Raw genomic sequence first — 20,738 nt, 5'->3', positions numbered from 1 at the left:
GTCCTGAAGGGGCTTACACTTCAGCATGCATGACAGATACTATGTGACTAATCACATAATTTCTTGAGCTTATTGAGATAATTATGTGCAACAGGGAACCAACCCTAGGGGGTTAGGAAGGCTTCCTTGAAGTTGTGACATCTGAGATGAGCTCTGAGGGACCCTTAGGGATTATGAGGCAAAGAGGAGAAGTAAGACCATTCCAAGAGGAAAGAGGATATATAAAAACTGGGAAGGTAGGGAAAAAAAGCCTGGGCATTTGAGAAATTGTGAATGGAGACAATACAAAGTATTTCACAGAGAAATTATGATTAATTAGGATTAAATAAGATAATGTTACATCTGAAATACAGTAAATGTTACATGTCTTCCTATTAGCCCAAGGCCTAAGGACTAGGATGAAAGGGATCTGGGATTCAATCTCTAACAGAATTAAATAGGATTTTCCTAACAGGGTTGGACTCCATCACCGTTTTAGATCTCATGATGAGACACTTACCCACAGTGGCCCCTTCTTAACGTAGCCACACCTAGATTTTAGATGTGGGTGTCAGCACTGGACCTATCAGCCCATCCAGAGTATTCTGACTGGCCAGCTGATAGGAGATTCAAGCATAAACAGTGAGTCAGTGGTTCAGAATGAAAGTTCTGCTTGCAAAATAACAAGAGCCAATCTTCTGGTTTCTCTTTTTTAAATGTTTATTTATTTATTTGGGGGGGGCATAGAGAGAGGTGTGAGAGAGAGAGAGAGAGAGAGAGAGAGAGAGAGAGAGAGAGAGAGAGAGAGAGAGAGAATCCCAAGCAGGCTCTTGGCTGTCAGTGCAGACCCCTACTTGGGGTTCAAATCCCCAAACCCATGAGATCATGACCTGAGCTGAAATCAACACTTGGACACTCAACCGACTGAGCCAGCCAGGCGCCCCTGGACTAGAAACAAAAGGTATGTTTTTGTCCTCTGTCACTAGGGCTGAAACTTCAGTTTCTACTAAGTAAGCTTGAGACTTCTAAGAAGTTCCTCCAGAGAGAATTCTGAGCCAATCTCCTTTCACACTAGAGCCAGTCACTGAAAATTTAAGGCTTCCAACAAATTAATTTGGCATACTCCCAAAATAACATACTAGAAAACAAAAAAAGGGTTTATAAGATACCATCCAATTGGTGTTAAATAGCTTACTCAGGGTGAGTGGAATCAGTAAGTGCAGAAAAGAAATTTAAAACCAAGTCCTGTCTTACCTCAAAGAATAAACCTTCCCACAGTAATTCATTTCACAACTGATTTGCTTATGGGCAAATACCATTTTGGGAATCTAATCTTTGCATTATCTTATCTACTCTTTGGGGTTATCTTGCATAATCAATGTCATGAGGCTAAAGAAAGCATATCCTCTCCTGGACAATGTGAGGTAGTTTCTTCCTTTGTGCATTTCTTTCTTTTTTTTTTTTTATGTTTTTAATTTATTTTTGAGAGACAGAGAGAGACAGTGTGAGCAGGAGAGGGTCAGAGAGAGAGGAAGACACAGAATCCGACAGGCTCCAGGCTCTGAGCTAGCTGTCAGCACAGAGCCCGACGGGGGGCTTGAACCCACGAACCGTGAGATCATGACCTGAGCCGAAGCCGGATGTTTAACCGACTGAACCACCCAGGCGCCCCTGTGCATTTCCTCTTGAGCCTTCATGGGAGCACCTTCCCGAAGAACCATCCCAGCCCTTCTCCTGCCACCGCCCACCTACCCTCCACTCTTGCACTTCAAACATCATACTCCCAGTAAGTACTGAAAAATGAGACCAGAAGTTTTTCACGTCACTTGCTTCTTTTGTGCTCTGGCCACAACAATTTACATGCCTCTCTCAAAAGCCTCATCACCTTGTATCACGGGCTCAAAGTCTGGGATCTTGTCATCTGTGCCAGGTCACATGTGAGCGAGGATCCTTGGGGGCAGCTCTTCTCAACGTGTAAGTCTATTAACTAAGAAAATCCATTATTTGCCTCCCCTCCCCCAAACACCCAATATATGAGAAAGGGATAGAGTACTTGTACCGGAACCCCTGTTCAAAAGGGGGGCTGGGAGAAATGGAGACGTTTAAGAGCCACTAACCCATGGCAATAAATTATGGTCAGGAACTGCACAAATGATGGCCTCTACGATATTCTAAAGCACCGAGGTGATCAGGAGGCACCGTTCCATGTTACGTACTACTTCCCAACCAAGGCAGCCATCAGAGGGCCATCTTCCTAAAGGCACCACATCAACTGCCCTCAAGCATTCTAAAAACCTGCGTCTACTTATGTATCACATCATCAAACCACATGTCTGCCGAGGCTAGAGAGAGCTCCTAGCGAGAAGAAATAGAATTAACTCCGTGGTATACTTAGGCTTTAGTCATTTTGTTTGTAAATTAGCAAACCTAGGCTACAGTTAGACATCGTTTCTTCACTGAGATTTTAAAATTACACTTTTTCATCTGGTCTGCCCCACGTTACAGAAAAGTAACCAAGTAGGACTTAATCTTTTATTTATATTTAAAATTAAATATTTTATTTATTTAGTTGGGGGAGAGAGAGAGAGAGAATGCATATATGCACGGGGGAAAGACAGAGAGAGAGAGGAAGAGGGAGAGAGAGAGTTCCAAGCAGGCTCTGTGATGAAAGTGCAGAGCTCAACGCAGGGCTCAAACTCACGAACCCTTGAGATCATGACCTGAGCCCAAGTCAGACACTTAACCAAGTGAGCCACCCAGCTGCCCCAGAACTTAATCTTTCAAAAGGTCCAATATCCAGGATCGTTTTAGTAACATTTACTCAATTGCTTGGCCATACCTAATTTTCTTTAGATCAATTTTCAATTATAGTCTGCAATTTTTTTAAGTCAATTTATCCAATCTCTACCACTTACATCCTGTTCCCTTTTAGCACTTTAAATTGGCAGCACTTCACACTTTGACTATTTCTTTTAGTACCTAATTAAACATTCACATTTTATTTAAAAAATTTTTAAATGATTTTATTATTTATTTTTGAGAGAGACAGAATGCAAGTGGTGGAGGGGCAGAGAGAGAGGGTGACAAAGAATCTGAAGCAGCCTCCAGGCTCTGAGCTGTCAGCACAGAGCCCAGTGCAGGGCTTGAATTCACAAACTCTGAGACTGTGACCTGAATGAAAGTTGGACACCTAACTGACTGAGCCACCCAAGTGCCCCTGTTTATTTATTTATTTTAAAGTTTACTTATTTTGAGAGAGAACGCACTTGAACTGGAGAGGGGCAGAGACAGAACAAGAGAGAATCCCAAGCAGGCTCCATGCTGTCAGCACAGCAGAGCCTGACACAGGGTTCGAGCCTACAAACCATGAGATCATGACCTGAGCCAAGTCAAGAGTCTGACGTGTAACTGACTGAGCCACCCTGGCATCCCAAACATTCACGTTTTAACCAAACAAGTCAAACTATGGAAAATGCAATTCTGAAGCTGTTCTGATTGCTTTACATCTAATCCATGGGGACCCATGATCTAGATCAGCCATTCTTGTAGGGGGGTGGTGATTTTGTCCACCCCCAGTAAAGGCACCTTTGGCAATGTCTGCAGACATTTTTGTTACAACTGGGAATTCTACTGGCATCTAGTGGGGATAGACCAAAGATGCTGCTAATCATCCTGCAGAGCACAGGAAATCCCTCCACAAGAATTACCTGGCCCCAAATGTCAATAATGCTACTTTTGAGAAATCCCAGTATAGATGGACTTCCATTATTATTGTTTGTTTGATATAATGTAACAAAACACATTTCAAACACCAATCCCAAAATACCATTAGGATCTAATTACTTACAGTCACTCATTCAGTAAACATTTATTGAATAATCACTATGTGGCCAGATATGGAGAAAGAAGGAAAGAAAATCACTGTCCTTGGAAATCACCCACAGGGAAACAACTCAAATGCCAGGCCCTTGTCAGAAAATTCAATACTGTTATATACTCTTATTAAGAGCCTAGTTGAGAGAAGTGATGGGTGAAACATTTTTGAAGGTGTGCAGTCCATTTACATATCTAGGCTGAAGAAGTCCTTGAATTGAGCTGGATGATAGCTGGATCGTGCTACCTTAAGTCCTTGAAGAAATGCCCTACGTGAAAGTTAGACTTTCTTTCACTGAAGAATACCGCAAGTCATGACAAACCCACCGCTCACTTCCCGTAACAACCTTGTACCTATCACTCGGTGCCACCTATGTGAAACTTTGTGTAAATTTCTTTTAGAAATTACTATCGGAGGGTTTCTTCCTCTCTGGTGATAACTATACAATGACTTCTCTTCACCCTGAATGCTAATCACTTACAGAGCTACATTTGAGGCTCAACTCTATCATAAAGTATGCAGGCCCTTAAGCCTGAACATTTGTGTACCTCCCCACCCCTAACGGAGCTGGGCTTAAGAGCTAGTCCTACTTTCCCTGTTGTGGATCCTCTGGTTATTTATACTTTACTGGTTATTTATACTTCAAATCATTTTACTACATCTACTCTTGCCATAAGTGGTTTCAATTAATGTATAAGATGTGGGTAGGTATGAATAAAATGAAAAGCAAGGAAGAAAAACAATTACAGCAGTAGTTGGGGGACACATACACTGGAGGCCTTGGCAGCTTGAACAGGACGCCTAATGAAGGCGGTGAGGGTCACAGAACACTTCCAGAAAGAGTTCATGACTGAGTGGAACACTGAAAGACAGACTAGATTTTACTTAAAGAAAGAAAATAGGAAGGTAAGGAAATGTTCGAGCCAAGAAATAAAAGCAGATGCCAAAGCAGAGGTGAGGGAGCGCCTTGTGTATTCAAGGAATGCAAGCGGTTTGCTTTGGCAAGAACAGTGTTTGGGCAAGCACTGGACATGACACTGCAGAGGTGCTCTGGAAACCGCTAAGGACTTTGAACCCTGGCCTTAAAAAGCGTGATAAGGGACAGGAGGCCAGAGAGGAATGTATTGCAGTAGTACAGGGAAGAAAAAACTACCCCACAGATGATGACTTCATCAGTTTCCAGACACATCAGGCATCTTTAATGAGTAAAACAATCCCTAAAACGGATTAGAAAAGAATCCAAAACCTATCTGCAGCCCATTCCCATCCCCTCACCAACATTAACCTTTTCGACATCACCTGGAAAAATGGGGTCATTCACCAGAAGGCATGAAAGGAACAAATCGATAGCCCTTGAACAAAGCCATAAGAATCCTGATTCCGAGATTACCCATTCTCTATCGCATTTGATATTATCTGGACTTAAAAGCAACTTTAAGAAGACAAACTAGGAACTCTGGGAGCTGTTCACCTCACTTAGGACAGGCACCAAGAATCTGTTAAGATTTTATGTCTCCAATTGTTCCCATCACAGTTTCTAATACAGAAATAAAACTGTTCAGGGTCTCGGTCCTCGGCTCACTTTGTTTCACGGAGATCTGCATTTCCGCGTTCTCGGACTCCAACAGCAGTTCTGTTAGGAACAGACAGCCAGTGTCGTCCTGAGCACTGAGGTAGGCTTTCCACGGGTGAGCACCAGCCCTGCTCATGGCGATGGTCTGGATGTTCACCACCTGGAGGGCCATCTGCAAGGTGTCAGGATGGACTGCTCCCCGCCACCGGCACACCTGCTGATGAGCAACTTTCAGGCTAAACCAAGTTTTCTCAAAACACTCAGCAGTCAGCTGGCAGTTGGGGACCAGCATGAGGGCTCCCGAGTCAGGGAGTTCTTGTGCCCTCTCCTTGTTCTCGTCAGGAATCAGGGGACCTACAAGAGTCAGAAAGCTTCTGTAAGAGATCTTCTTAATCTAGACAACTATGATTTCTAGCCAGATTTCCAAAAGTATACAATGCGACTTTTTTATCTTTGAAAAAATGGAAAAAAATAACCAATGAGGAACTTCTTTCTTGCTCACGAAGACTTCAAATTCAGGCAACAGGCTGAGATATAGCTAGGATACTCTACTTACTACCTGTCATTACAAAAGATCAAGATTTTCATAAGCAGATATAAAGTAAGGACTATCTTTACCTGCGGTGGCAAAGGATGCAGTGTTAGGAAGCTCTGGGCCCCGACGCTCTGCCCCCTGGCACTTAGAGATGCTTGCCCAGCGGGCTTTGCCGTAGACCGGCACCAGCGTGTTGAAGTCCGAGGCCCAGCTGTTCACAGGTCTCTCTGCCGGATCCTCCAACAGTCCGAGAGAAGGGTCAGATTTAGGGCTACAGAGGATCCGCTTCACCTCATCAATGCCGGCTAGGAGAAGGCGGTAATAGAAGAGACCCCGGTCCCGTACTGCCATATCCTTTTCTTCCTCTGCGGGAAGACAAGAGACTGAGTTAATTACAAACAAAAACAATATACTCTTTCTGCCCTGTGTCAACCAGAAGAGGGAACACAAAAGGAAGGAGGGAGGAAACCCTAGAAAATATTAACAGTCTTCTTGGGTACCAGACAGGACTCGCCAAACAGTGTAAGTAAGCTGGGAGCGTACTTGTCTACCACGGGACGTGGCCGGTACCACTTCCCTCTGAAGAGCCTACCTACGCAGTAATGTAACAGCCGGCCCAGCGTGTCCTGGCACTCGGCCGGGCGGGAGAGGAAAAGGCGCAGCAGTGCAGTGAGCAGCTCCATCTTCACGGCTGGAAACGTCTCCGACTTCACATTCTCCACGAAGTCTTCCAGCACGTAGGGAGCATTGGGAATTCTTTCCCCATGGACACCAAGGAGCCAAATAAGTGCCTGTTTCCCCTAGGGAATGAAAGCCTAAGAGTAGGTGCTCAGCACTGGGCTGTCTGAAACGCAGGGGCAGGTCTTACCTCCCACCCACCCCTCCCTGCCATGTCAGCAGAAAAAGTAGAATCTTTTATTCACTTCAACTTGCATTGCATCCATCCCTCCACCCCAACCCACTCTATGCAACAAATACAAACAAAATGTTACCACACAAGGAGACTCAAGATTCTCATAGCCTGTGTTGGTTCGGCAATAAGGCTTCTTCAGTTAGGGGGCCTCTGCCCCACTCTAGGGTTTAATGTTATCAGTGGAAGCTCCTGGAAGACTCCTCTAAACCACTTCATGGAAGTGGTAATTAGCCAGGGCGTCTGCGTGGCTCAGTCGCCTAAGCAACCAACTTCGGCTCAGATCTGATCTCACCGTTCGTGGGTTTGAGCCCCATATTGGGCTCTGTGCTGACAGCTCAGATCCTGGAGCCTGCTTCAGAGTCTGTGTCTCCCTCTCTCTGACCCTCTCCCCCTGACACTCTGTGTCTCTCTCTCTCTCAAAAATGAATAAATGTTAAAAAAAAAAAAAAGTGGTAATTAGCCTAGAGGGCAAATCAGAGTTGTCTATGAAGCTTCTGAAGAAACCTATACGTCGAGGTCTACCACTCCTGAATATTTAAGCCGGTAGGCCTGTGGTGAAGCCCCAATATCTGTTAATTCCACAAATGATTCTGATTCTCATTCCAGCTGAAAACTCCATGGTCTTAATCTCTGACTCAAAACTGTTCAAGACAACAATATTAAAGCATCTGTAATAAAAACCATAGATAAATCTGTTTTTATGTTTTTTTGTTTTGTTTTGTTTTGAGACAGAGGGAGACAGCGCGAGCAGGGAAGGGTCAGAGAGAGGGAGACACAGAATCTGAAGCAGGCTCCAGGCTCTGAGCTAGCTGTCAGCACAGAGCCCGACTCGAGGCTCGAACCCACGAACTGTGAGATCATGACCTGAGCCGAAGTCGGATGCTCAACCTACAGAGCCACCCAGGCGCCCCAATCTCCTGGTCTGATCTCGTCTATCTTATCTACACCCAAAAGGGAATCTGAGGTGGCAATGAATTCTAACGACAGCCACATTCAGACAGGGTAGAGAGAAGAATTAGATTCCATTTTGCAGAGCAGGGCCCCAAGCATTCCCCCTCTGCCTGAAAGTAAAGGAGAATTACCATCTACCTCGCTATCTTGAATGTTCTCCTCACAGCCGGGCAGGGCTTGACACACAGCTTCCGTACACTGAGGACACAACCAAACCAGGTCTCGGAAAGTCTGCACCACCACTGCAACACAGCTCAGGATACAAGAGCACAGGATTAGACAGTCCACGCAGGAAGGGATCTTAAGAGAAGTCACATATTCAGACTAGCTTGCTAGGTGAAGTTCTGTAAAACGGGTGTTGGAGGGGTGGTCAATGATTGTCTGAGAAATGTCTGACATGGGCAACAATTTCTTAAACAAATGCTGCTCTTTTGGGATTGCTACGAGGCTAAGTGAGCTAATATATATTTAGCAAAAGCTCCTGGCAACACGTAAAGTGAATGTGGGGTCATGTTATTGTTGAGGGATATTCTGAAGAGAGTGTGGACGGAGCCACCAGCGTAGGAACCAGGGCGAGGCCAACAAGGTGCTGGGGGTGTAAAATTTAAGAAGACACGCAGGGCTCGCACTAGCACGAACTTGAGAGTGAGTGCCTCCTGGGTCCCTTGCTTGCCTCAGCCTCGTCGCAGGCCTGGAGGCCACTGCTGCCATAACGCAGTAAGAGGGTAAAGGTGGGGAGTTAACAGGCATCGCACCCTAGCACCCTTCACACCTACAGAGCAGCCTTGTGGAGTAATGGCATCCTGTGGACCCCCTACCTGTGAGACCTATGGACCCTATGCTTCTCCGATGGCAACAGATGATAATGCAAAACAAAGTGGAACCCTCTATGTTGTTCAACAACCAGCATTGTCTGAGCAACTATGACAGGGCAGGCAACTGACCAAAAAAAAAAAAAAATGCTCGGAGCGTAGCCAGCCCTTACCCGTGGTAATGTGCTCTTGGCGAAGCCCCAGCAACTCTGTTAGAATCTGCACACACTGATCTGTGTAGGTCCTGGCAATACCACCTACAGATGAACAGAAAGCAGAGAAAAGTGGTAAGTCAGATATTAGCACCTCGTTCTAAAATTTCCCACCTGTCAAACACAAGACGACCAGAGATGCCTTAAAAAAAAAAAACTTTTATACCTCGCTCGATGTTCCCAAGTTTGGTAAAAATGACTTTTCCATTGAACAAGGTTGAAAACGTTCAGTTAACACAGATATTCATGTGGCAGCCAGACACGAGGCCAGGGCCGGGTACAGCACGACTGTGCAGGAATGTCCCCGCTGGGAACGCCTGACAGTTGTCTCCTGACCGCAGGAGTTCTACTCTCCTCTTTGTTCCCTCCTCTTGCCCCTAAAAATAACCGTCTTTATTCTCATAGGAGGGTTCCGTCCTTCTCTTCTTCCGTTTGAAGCCCTCCAACAAAACGTAACCCTCTAGCTGCTTTCATTTTGTGAGTCATTCTGGCCTTCTGAATTCCAGACAGAGTAGTAGGAAAAAGCCTGTGAGATTTAGGATTCATTCTGCGTTGCTCTGTACTGAGCACAGTACACAGCCCATAGTAGAAGCTCAATAAACGACTGGTCAATTGACACAGGACATTGAGTCTGGAGAGCTGGGTTCCAGTCCCACTTCAAGAACTACATGACCTTCTGCCAATTTAATAAGCTTTTTATGCCTGAGTTCCTTCATTTCTAGAATGAAGTGATAACCCTTGTCCACTTTTCCCGAATGCCTCCCAAGACCATGCTAAGCTGATATATGGGAAAGCACTCTTGACAGCAATATACATTTTATGTACTATAGTTTGAGTTAACCGTATTCTCTATATCGGAAATACCTCCCTCCCCTCCTGTCTGCAGTCAGGTCTACAGTCTGTCCGTCTTTGGTGCACGGTACTTTGTCTCTGATGCAAGATTCATGCCTCTTAATCTCTATGGTTCCCCAGCTTTCTGGTCGGCCTAGGCGCTCAAAAAGGATGGGCAGCAGACACCTACCTATGGCAAAGATGGCAGCCTGGGCAAAGTCGGCCGACACATCGGTACAGTAGCCCCGCAGCTCCTCCAGCACCTGCTGCACATTCTCATCGTTCACCAGCTCACACAGCACCTCCACCTTCTGCAGCTTGATGTAGTGGGGCTCCGAGTAGGAGCAAAAAAACTTCTTGTAGTGGCTGCTAAAGTGACCCGGCAGACTACGCAAGATCTGACGCACGTGACAGAGGGCCGCAAAGCAGAGCTCGCGGCTCTCTGAAGAACAGGCAGCCAGCAGGGGTCCCTTGACTTGCACGAGCACATCGGTTTGTACATGGGGGAATTTTTTGGCCAAGATCAGAAAGAGTTTTGTGGCTGCCATCACCACACCGGGGCTGCTGCTCTTGAGAAAGCTATCCAACAGATTGAGAATGTCGAACAGCTCCTCCTCGCTGCGGGGCTCATAGCGTAGCAGAAAGTTCAATACTTCAGCCTGGCCCCACTGGTCCAGTTTTGGCATTCTGTCCAAAAAAGAAAAGCATTATTTTAGCAACCAAATGAGGACCCTCTCCATGCAACTGCCACGTCACCTGTCACCTGTCCATCGTAACAAGGAGAAGATTCTGGAAAATAGTTTGTGCCATAACAGAATTATTCTTTTTATGTACTATTTGAAGTTTACACAAAACAGGCTTTATTCCAAGAGCAGTTTACCGTACACATTCTCATTCATCTAAGGCCAAAGCCCGTGATCGCTATACCCAGATCCAATTTCTCTAAGACAACACAAATGGCTTTGTGTCAGGGACATAATGATGGCAGAGGAGGACAGACCTATTTCCACGGGATATTTCTGCCATCTCTCTGTATCACTTAAAGAAACTCAGACAAATAAAAGGAAATTCTCTCGATGAAATATGAGGAAATTAATAGCTGTGGTTAATTTTACTACTCTATAGAAGTTGTTCAAGATGTCCCCTTAATCCACCATATCGAGCTCCCACAGGGATGCAGATCTCATTGTAACTAAAAGAGAACTGAGGCATCCAAACCTATTTAAGAGATGGTGGGCGATGGGCTTGTTGATGACAACACCTCCTTCCTGTTTCAGAATTTCCTCTAGAGACCTCAGGCAGTTCACAACCACAATTGGATCCTGGTCACGCAGCAAACTGTATAATTCATTTACCAGAGCACCGTCTATGAAAGAGCACAAAGATCTCAGATACAGAACAGTTTCAGAGTCGACACGAATAGAGCCAGGGCAAGAGGTCCAGGCAGACAAAGCCGAACTGCTCTGCTACAAAAATAACAAAGGCAATAATAAAATGCAAAGCACAAAACTGCCATCCCCAGACTGTTGTCCTAAGTAACTACTGCAAAGGAGCTCACCTGGGCCCCAAAGATAAGACTTCTCTAGTCTTAGAAAATACCAAGCGAGCCTTTCTGCTTAGACACATACAGGGATGCCTGGGTGGCTCCGTCGGTTACGCATCTGACTCTTGATCTCAGCTTAAGCCATGATCCCATGGTTTGTGGGATTGACTCCTGCGTTGGGCTCTGCACTAAAAGCACAAAGCCTGCTTAGGATTCTTTCTCCCTCACTCCCTGCCCCTCTCTCACTCACTCTCCCAAAATAAATAAACCTTAAAGAAAAAAAGAGAAACAAGTACAGAAGTAGAACCACATTACTACTGTCTACCAAAGTCACATGACCTTTTACAAAGTCGGACACATAATGGAGACACAAAGAAATACGAATCATGGTGGATTACACTGACACTTACCCACTTCCGAGTCTCCATGAAGATTATGCATCTTGGCACAACCAAGGACTGCCACCCGCCTGACATATGACGCCTTATCACGCAGACCATTGAGAATAGGTTGTTGGATATATTCCTGCACACCAGGCATCCTAAGCAACACATCCTAGCGTCAGCCAGATCCTAAAATACTAGTTTTGACATCATTCAGCTCCTATGAACTTAACAGATGGTTTAGTAGATGTTTGAAAGTTCATCATCACATCATAAAAAATTAGAGAAAGCCACTGCCAAACTTAAAAAGTCATACCTGACTTTGGAATAATACTGCATGGGCAACCAAACTATATGTCTACATAACTGTTTAGAAATCTTTAACCAAAACCACGAACTACCTCAGCAAGAGTGAGAATGGAAAACTCCCTTTAAAGAAACCATATGACAGTTTTTCAAGCCTAAGCAATGGCTGAAAACCTGAGTTCAGGTTACAACTGCATTTTCCCCATGATTAAGAAGTTCAGATAAATTATATAATTAATAACTAGCCCCATGTGGCTTGGAGGGTTAAGTGTCCGACTTTGGCTCAGGTCATGATCTCACACCCTGTGGGTTTGAGCCCCATGTCGGGCTCTGTGCTGACAGCTCAGACCCTAGAACCTACTTCGGATTCTGTGTCTCCTTCTCTCTGCCCCTCCTCTGCTCACACTCTCTCTCTCACTCTCAAAATAAACATTAAAAAATAAATAAAAAGATAAAATAAAATAAAAACCCACCCCATGATCTCCTGAGTACATCAACCCCTGATAAGCAGTCCCAGAAGAGGGCACTCACCTGAGGCTACACATGCTCCGTAACGCCAGCCCCCGCACCATTGGATTGGGATCCGAACAGTCTTTGCACAGAGTATTAATGGCCAAGAGAGCCAGATCCGGTTTCAGGGGGGCATATGTACACATGTACAGATAAACCAACTTCTTCTGAACAATATCTACAGTGGCACTGGCCTTCACCATTTCCATGAAAACACCAGACATGTCCAAGCCCTGAGTCATGTGCCTGAAACGAATACACATAGCAGGAAGATGTAAAATACAGAATCCCCAGCCTATACACATCCCAGTTATCCAACTGGATAATGAGTGAAGCAACCAGGTCTGCCTGGTGTATCACACTGCACAATACTTCACACGATGGGCCTATAGTAAATGTTCTTCTACTCATGCAACTAACAGGTATTGAATCCCTGGAACATTCCAGGGAAATTCAGTTTCTATATTCCAGGGGGATGCTCTGGGTCATAATCTTGAAAAGGGCATGGTCTCCGATCTCTAGTTACTCAAAGTGGACTAAGGAGCAAGACAAAAAAACCACTAATTACAATATGATAGGTAAGTATTAAAACAGAAGTAACAGAAAAGGTGCAGTGGAGATCAGAGGTCTAATCTGCCAAGAAACCATAAAATGATTCCACAGAGGAAGTAATACTTCAGTTGAATGAGCTGGAATTTGCCAGGCAGGTATAGGAGACAGGTAATGACAGATGCTGTAAGGCATGTAGACATCAGCAAGAATGCTACATTCTTTTGAGAGTCTGCAAGTAGTTGTGTTAGCAGGGTGTTCTTTGGGTACCATGATCAGTTTGCACTTTATTCTGTAGGTCACTATTTCTCAAACTGTGGTTTCCTACAGGGGTCAGATTGGATGTCTGTGTAAAATGCATATTCCTGGGGCACCTGGGCGGCTCAGTTGGTTAAGCATCCAACTTTGGCTCAGGTCATGATCTTACATTGTGAGTTTGAGCCCCACATCCGGCTCTCCTTACAGCTCAGAGCCTGGAGCCTGCTTCAGATTCTGTGTCTCCCTCTCTCTCTCTGCCCCTCTCCCATTTATGCTCTGTCTCTCAAAAATGAATAAACGTTAAAACATTTAAAAAATAAAATAAAATACATATTCCTGGTTCCATCCCACCCTACTGAAAGTAACATTCCTGAATGGGATAAAAACCTTGATTTTTTTTTTTAAAGCACTGCAAGGGACTGCTGTGCATACCACAGTTTGTGAACCACAATTGCAGGCAAGAATCATTAACTTCAAATTCACATGTCAGAAAAATTCTGACTGAAATGAGGAGGCAAGGTGACTTACTAACAAGCTACTGCAATTGCTTTGGTAATAAAACGGGAAGAGCAAGGCCAATAAAAAGTAAATACACAAAATTTCTTACAAAGAAGATAGATGGGGAGAGCCTGGGTGGCTCAGTCAATTAAGCATCGACTTTGTCTCAGGTCAGGTTTGTGAGTTCAAGCCCTGGGGCTGGCTTTGTGCTGACAGCTCTGAGCCTGGAGCCCGCTTGGGAGTCTGTGTCTCCCTCTCGCTCTCTGCCCCTCCCCCGCTCATGCTCTATCTCTCCTTGTCTCTCAAAAATAAATATTAAAGAAAAAATTTTTTTAATAAAAAGAGGATGGATATTTAGAACTGTGGACCTATACCATCTGACTGGAGAAGTGCCAATCGGGCCTCATCAAGACTGACTCCCTCCCTCGGTCAGCTGGAGGGGGGCACTGACCAACCCAAACACTAGCGGAAGAGAAGGTCTGGGGAGGGGGAAGCATGTAAGGTGCTCTTTTGCAGCTCTCTGAACAAATACCCAGGTGGGAATGCCAAGCGGCAGGATATGTAGGTCTGAAGGCACCAAGGGGTGTCTGTACTAGATTCTATAGATCTGGGGGGGTCAGCAGGGTTAAGTTCAAGACAGGGGCGTAACCACCCCACTTCGGAAACAAAGGCAGGGAAGTCCCACTCGGGGAGGCTGCGATGGCCATGCCGGGAGACAAGAAGCCCAATCGTACCCTGCCGGGTCTGAGTTCATTCACTCCGTCGGAGCGGCCGGGGGCCGCCGCGGGGAGTGCGGGCGGTAGGGGATACCTAATCACTCGCTGGATGGCATTCCGGTAGCGCAGCCTATCCGCCTGAACGTGAGGGTTACACAAAGCCTTCTTCAGCTCCTTCACCACGTCCTCGGAGCCAAGGTACGGCATCTTCCACGCTCACGGGGCGCTCCCCGCACACCCGCGGGTAATTCGCCGGCTCCTCCCAGCCCCGACGTGGGAACCTGGGGAAAGCAAAGATCAGTCCGCGGAGACACGAAAGACGGGATCTCGCCCCAGCCTCGGCTTCCCCGGGGCCGCTGCCCAGGCCCCAGCACACTCACACCAAGCCTCTCCGAGCCCCAAACGAGGCTCCTTGGTTCCTGCCCAGGACCTGCGGGCCAGCTCGCTCCGCCCCGAGTCCTCTCCCTCTACCTCGAGGCCCTGCGCCCCATTTCCAGCCCGGCCACCGACCTCCCGCGGAACCCCTCCCTCGCCGGGGCCAGCCCTGCTTGCGCCTCCGCGCGGTTTCCGCCCCGGGTAGACCCAGTCAAGCTTTCGGCGGAAGTACCGCCTCCTCGAGGCCGACCGCCCGCAACATCTGCCGCTCACCGTCCCGCGGCGAGCGCCGAGCGTCGCCCGGACGCCGATCTTAGGGCGCCCTTCCCCCCACCTCTGACCTCCAGGCGCAGCCGCGCGGGGCTCCCTCTGGTGGAGGCGGCCGTCGGAAATCGTCTGCTTCGGCCTGTCTCCGCCCAGCAGCGCGCGCTTTGAGTGCCCGGCCTCGGCCCCGGCTCCCGCGCGCGGGTAGGAGTGGCGCTTGGCCGAGAGTCTTCGGCGGTTTGCGATTCCACCCGCCACTTCCCTTTTCTGCCCACGCTAGGGACTCATCCCTCTACCGGCCGGTTTCCCGTTAGGGGCTCTGTCTGCGTTCTTGCCCCAGAATGACTTCCTTCAGGGCGCGGTTGCGGGAGCCTCACGCGTCAGCTCTGTGCCCATGAAGATCTTGCTGGGGACTTTCCAGCCCGCCACCATGAACGGGGCCCTGATCCCCCATACGCCCATCGCGGTGGACTTTTGGAGCCTGCGCCGGGCTGGTTCCGCACGGCTCTTCTTTTTGTCCCACATGCACTCGGACCACACCGTGGGTTTGTCTAGCACCTGGGCTCGGCCCCTCTACTGCTCCCCAATCACTGCTTACCTTGTGCATCGTCACTTACAGGTAGGGGGGGCTGGAGTCCTCCGAGAGGTGGGCCGAGGATCTGGGTGGGCATTTCCTATCTGTCACAGCTTCAGACTTGTAAGTTAGGGGCCCGGAGGACTGATTTTCACCTGTGCGGGAGTTGTTTGAACCCAGAAATACATCTTTAGCCCATAAGGGGAGCGTGGCTTCTTGACTGGCCAACCTGCGATGTTTCAGCTATAAATTGGGGAGATCTGTGGGTCCAGCCAAGGAAACTGTACCTATGTTTTCAAATAAGGCTGCCCAGTGTTTCCTAAAATTGTCTCATAAAAATCCACCTAACATCTGGGTGACTGTACGCATTCTCCAGTGCCCCGCCCTGTTTCCCCCATCTGATCCAGTTGACAATAGGTGGTGCAGGGCCTGGAAATCTGGTTGGACTTTTAACAGGTGCCTCCAAGAGATTATTATGATCAGGAATGTTTGAGAGCTGCTGCCCAGAGTGTTTTCTGGACTCAAACTGTAGAAAGGGTGGAAGAGGAGAGTAGTGGGTTTGGGGAGAATCTCCATCACAGCTTCTACTACGGGGTGGTTTAGGATGGGGTCAGCTTTCCCTGGCTTGGGCAAAGGGGTGATTCCTAATCCAGGACAGTATCAAGGAGGAGAATTTGTGTTCATTAGAACAACCAACTTTCCCCCCAGGTATCTAAGAAGTGGATCCGAGCCCTGGAGGTTGGTGAGAACCATGTCCTGCCTCTAGATGAAATTGGACGAGAGACCATGACTGTAACCCTCCTGGATGCCAATCATTGCCCTGGTTCTGTCATGTTTCTCTTTGAAGGATACTTTGGAACGATCCTCTACACAGGTGGGCCTTCCAAGGGGTCTCTCCCACTGTCCCACACTAGATATTTCTTTTCTTGAGCAGTCGTAATTCAGAAGTCTGGAGGCCCCGTAGCTTCATCCCATATGAGCACAGTCACCCTGTCTCAACTGATCTCCCATGCTTTATGTGTCCAGATCTTGTAAAGAATAATAAAAACAGAAGCAGAATGGAGACATTTCTAAAAAGAAGCTATGCTATATTAGTGCCAGACTCCCTGATAGTTTTTCCACAGGCTGGTAAGCAAATGTCCATCAGCTGTTGAAAGTGAGAGAGGCTGGGAGCACCTGGGTGGCTTAATCAGTTAGTGTCTGATTCTTGGTTTCAGCTCAGGTCATGATCTCACGGACCGTGGGTTTGAGCCCTGTGTCGGGCTTGGTGCTGACAAGGCGGAGCCTGCTTGGGCTTCTCTATCTTCCTCTTTCTCTGCCCCTCCTCTGCCGCTCTCTGTCTCTGTCTCTCAAAATAAATATATTTTTTTAAAGTAGGAGAGGCTCGTCTTCTACACTTTTGTCTCTGGCTCTCTGCCCACCCCCAAGCCCCTGTATATTCTTTTTCCAGGTGACTTTAGGTATACACCATCCATGCTAAAGGAGCCAGCCCTAAAACTAGGGAAACAGATCCATACCTTATACCTAGACAACACCAATTGCAACCCAGCCTGGGTGCTTCCTTCCCGACAAGAAGCTGCCCGCCAGATTATTGAGCTCATTCGAAAGCACCCACAGCATCACGTAAAGATTGGTGAGTGGCTTCCTTTCCTTTTCCTCTCACATAAAGCTAGTGAATCTTAGGTTTTGGGGGGGAGGGTTCACAAATCTTTCAGGTCTTTGTAGATGTCCCCTTCTCCACGAAACCTACCCTGACCACCTTACGTAAATTGCAATCTTCCAACCTTCTCTACTCTCACAGTCTCATATTCTCAACTCCTGATCCCCTGTAACCATTCAACTTCTTTATTTTTTCATAGCACTCATCACCTTCCAGTATACTCTATCCTTGGTTCAATCCAAGCTATTGCTTATTGTTCGTTCTTCACTTCTCCCCCCCCACACCCCCACTCCTTGAGAGAATGGATGGAGATAGGAAGAAGTCTTGTTTGTAGGGGTGCCTGGGTGGCTCAGCCGGTTAAGCAGCCAGCTTCGGCTCAGGTCATGATCTCACGGTTCGTGGGTTCGAGCCCCGTGTCAGGCTCTGTGCTGACAGCTAGCTCAGAGCCTGGAGCCTGCTTCAGATTCTGTGTCTCCCTCTCTCTCTGGCCCTCCCCTGCTCGCACTGTCTCTCTCTGTCTCTCAAAAATAAATTTAAAACATTAAAAAAATAAAATAAAAAAGAAGTCTTGTTTGTGGAACAGAGAAGCCAGCAGCCGGTGTGATAGGCACGTAGTGGATGAGGAGGCTGGAAAGGCAGGAGGGGATGACCTGCTTGCTTGTAAGCTTCAACCTGATCCAAATGGTTACATTTGGACAGAAAGCTGTTGATGGTGTTTAAATAGGAGAGGACCAATATTGCACTCATCACCGTACAATGGATTCCACAATTTACGTGTTACTGTATTTGGTTTTTATCGCTACCTGCTAGCATGTAAGTTCCACAATGGCAGGGCTCTTTGGTTTACTTATGGCTATGTCTCAAATGCTTAGATTAATGCCTGAGGAGAACAATCAATAAGTATTTGTTATCTGAGTGAATGAAATTGCTCAGAACGTAGATATTCAAGTGAATGCTGGGTTTCAAATCAGACGCATCAGGAAACCAACTGGGTGTTTGTTCCAGCGATTCCATAATAGGATAAAATATTTTGGGGCCTTCTGACTGGTTACTTATGCTTTCAGCGTCTCCTCGTTCAGGCGATCCAACAACACTGCTACCACGTTTTTTTTTCCTAAAGCCCCCCTCAGATCATAATATTCCTGTGATTAAAATTAGCCATTTTCCTGGTGCAAACTCTTTAATAGCTCTCCTTACAGAATTAAGTTCAGACTCCTGAGCAGTGTATATAGGCCCTCTATTATACCAGCCTTGCCTACGTCTCCCATGTCGTTTCCTACCAGTTCCTTGTTTGTGCTTTAGTAACACTTCACCTGCCAGGAGAACTTGTCTTTTATGACAGCTCAGTTGCCATTTTCAGGAAATCTTCCCTGTAATCAATTGGTAGATTCTTTCCTATGCCCTCATAATACTGTGTGCATGTCTCTAACATTGCCCTTGACCACATTGTGTCTGGGTCCCCGTGTAGATTACACTCCTTGAGGACTGAGGTTTGTGCTTATATTCACAGTGCCTAACACCTGGTAGACGCTGTCCTTTGCTGAACTGAAGGAGTGCGTAGATCCTGTGTGAAGCCCTCCCCCATTTACACTGTGTCTCAGCTCAAATGCCACCACCTCCCTGATATCCTCTTGCCCTGTTAATTTTGTGTACTTTTGTTAAACATTTGGTTGACTTATTAGGATTCTCCAGTATCTTCTTTCTCTTTCATCTCTTGCTTTTCCCATTCCCTTTATCATCATTCAGGACTCTACAGCCTGGGAAAAGAGTCACTGCTGGAGCAGCTGGCCCTGGAGTTTCAGACCTGGGTGGTATTGAGCCCTCGGCGCCTGGAGTTGGTGCAGCTGCTAGGCTTGGCAGATGTGTTCACGGTGGAGGAGAAGGCCGGCCGCATCCATGCCGTGGACCATATGGAGATCTGCCATTCTGCCATGCTGCTTTGGAACCAGACCCACCCAACCATTGCTATCCTCCCCACAAGCCGGAAGATCTACCGCTCCCACCCCGACATCCACGTCATCCCTTACTCGGACCACTCTTCCTACTCGGAGCTTCGGGCCTTTGTTGCAGCACTGAAGCCTTGCCAGGTGGTGCCCATCGTCAGTCGGCAGCCCTGTACGGACTACTTTCAGGACAGCCTGAGCCCCAGGCTCTCTGTGCCCCTGATCCCAGACTCCGTGCAGCAGTATATGAAGTCCTCCTCAAGAAATCCAAGCTTGCTCTGGCTTTTGTTGGAAAAGAAACTGAAGAGGCCGAGAACCCGGGGTGTCGTGTTTGACTCCTTTCAGGACACTGCCGATCAATCTCAACCTGACACGGTCTCGAAGAAGGCCAAGAACGAGCACCTTTCCGGGCGCCTCGCGAAGCAGGCTTCCCACCACCCTTTGCAGATCAAGAAACCGTTGTTCCCGGACCTCTGCCATCAAGAGCGGGATGGGGCAGTCCCTTTCTCAGAGTCCCAGAAGATGGGGACTGTACTGACTACCCCCTTGAGTGTTTCGGTGCACTTACAGCCCACAGATGAGGAATTTATGTCTCTAGAAACTGGGGAGGAAATCGGCGTGGGGCCCCTCTCGGCCCCCCGGGGAGGCCATGATGGGTCAGCAGCCACAGGGAACCCAAGCGCTTGGACGGGCCAGGATTTCCCCCTGACTCAGACCAGCGAGGCTTCCCCTCTGTGGGCTCCGGAGTTCAGGGGCCTGGCACTGAAATACCTTCTGACTCCAGTGAACTCGTTCCAGGCCCAATTCTCTTCAAAGGGCTTTGACCAGCAAGTGGAAAAATACCATAAACACTTGCTGAAGTACAGAGAGGAGAGTGCAGAATGATGCCTTTAACCCAACACCTCAGTCGTAAAGATAGTGACTGATGGCTGCTGGGAGAGTTTGTTTTGGGCCTTACTTTTCTATCATCACAGGATCCCCACGGGCTCACCCTGGAGTGAGTTCTCAAAGTGTGTTCATTGGAACCCTAGTGCCCATGGAGTCATTAGTTTTACGGTTGGCCGTGATCAAGAATCACTTTTCAGGGCTCAGTCGGTTGAACATCTGACTCTATTTCAGCTCAGGTCATAGCCTCACAGTTTCATGGGTTCCAGCCTCACATGGGGCTCGGTGCTAACGACGCAGAGCCTGCTTGAGATTCTCTCTGTCCCTCCCCTGTTCACATTCTCTGTCTCTGAAAACAAACTTAAAAAAACACTTCTCATTATACCCCCTGCACAGCATACATGAGCTTGTTAAAGGTTCTGAGAAGTCTTACAGTAACTTAATCTGTTGAACTCAGTATTTCTGCAGCATTTTGAACATGCAATCCTCTTACGCAGGTCAGAAAGAGAAGCAGTCTGAATCAGAAAGGACCAGGTCACTCCTGTTGTTATTTTGTGTGTCATGTGCCATTCCCATGTGCCCTTATCCCTCTTC

At 47.3% G+C, this 20,738-nt stretch overlaps 2 protein-coding genes across 7 annotated transcripts; one reads left to right on the top strand and one right to left on the bottom strand.

Moving 5' to 3' along the window:
* Nucleotides 1-5,014: 5,014 nt before the first annotated feature.
* On the bottom strand, nucleotides 5,015-15,245 carry AP4B1 (adaptor related protein complex 4 subunit beta 1). Of its 5 annotated transcripts, none has more exons than XM_029947114.1 (11): nucleotides 15,160-15,245; nucleotides 14,538-14,724; nucleotides 12,444-12,668; nucleotides 11,634-11,764; nucleotides 10,899-11,046; nucleotides 9,871-10,367; nucleotides 8,811-8,894; nucleotides 7,964-8,067; nucleotides 6,554-6,761; nucleotides 6,045-6,326; nucleotides 5,015-5,780 (listed from the first exon to the last, which is right to left on the bottom strand). In XM_029947114.1, exons 2-11 carry the CDS (start codon nucleotides 14,648-14,650, stop codon nucleotides 5,353-5,355), a joined length of 2,220 nt encoding a protein of 739 aa, XP_029802974.1. In that variant the 5' UTR covers nucleotides 14,651-14,724; nucleotides 15,160-15,245; the 3' UTR covers nucleotides 5,015-5,352. The 5 variants fall into 5 exon arrangements, with proteins under 5 accessions (XP_029802974.1, XP_029802975.1, XP_029802972.1 ...); XM_029947115.1 differs by lacking the exon at nucleotides 15,160-15,245 and adding an exon at nucleotides 15,092-15,153; XM_029947112.1 differs by lacking the exon at nucleotides 15,160-15,245 and adding an exon at nucleotides 14,954-15,055.
* DCLRE1B (DNA cross-link repair 1B) lies at nucleotides 15,229-20,419 on the top strand. 2 transcript variants are annotated; one of them, XM_029947118.1, is made up of 4 exons: nucleotides 15,230-15,701; nucleotides 16,365-16,530; nucleotides 17,107-17,289; nucleotides 19,063-20,419. In XM_029947118.1, the coding sequence occupies exons 1-4, from the start codon at nucleotides 15,477-15,479 to the stop codon at nucleotides 20,142-20,144; spliced, it is 1,656 nt and encodes a 551-aa protein (XP_029802978.1). In that variant the 5' UTR covers nucleotides 15,230-15,476; the 3' UTR covers nucleotides 20,145-20,419. The 2 variants fall into 2 exon arrangements, with proteins under 2 accessions (XP_029802979.1, XP_029802978.1); XM_029947119.1 differs by lacking the exon at nucleotides 17,107-17,289 and having other exon boundaries at nucleotides 15,229-15,701.
* Nucleotides 20,420-20,738: the final 319 nt, after the last annotated feature.

This window comes from Suricata suricatta, chromosome 8 (assembly GCF_006229205.1).
Source record: "Suricata suricatta isolate VVHF042 chromosome 8, meerkat_22Aug2017_6uvM2_HiC, whole genome shotgun sequence".
Classification (NCBI taxonomy): Eukaryota; Metazoa; Chordata; class Mammalia; order Carnivora; family Herpestidae; genus Suricata; species Suricata suricatta.
Note: the sequence above shows the minus strand (reverse complement) of the source record. Positions and strands in the feature narration are given on the sequence as shown.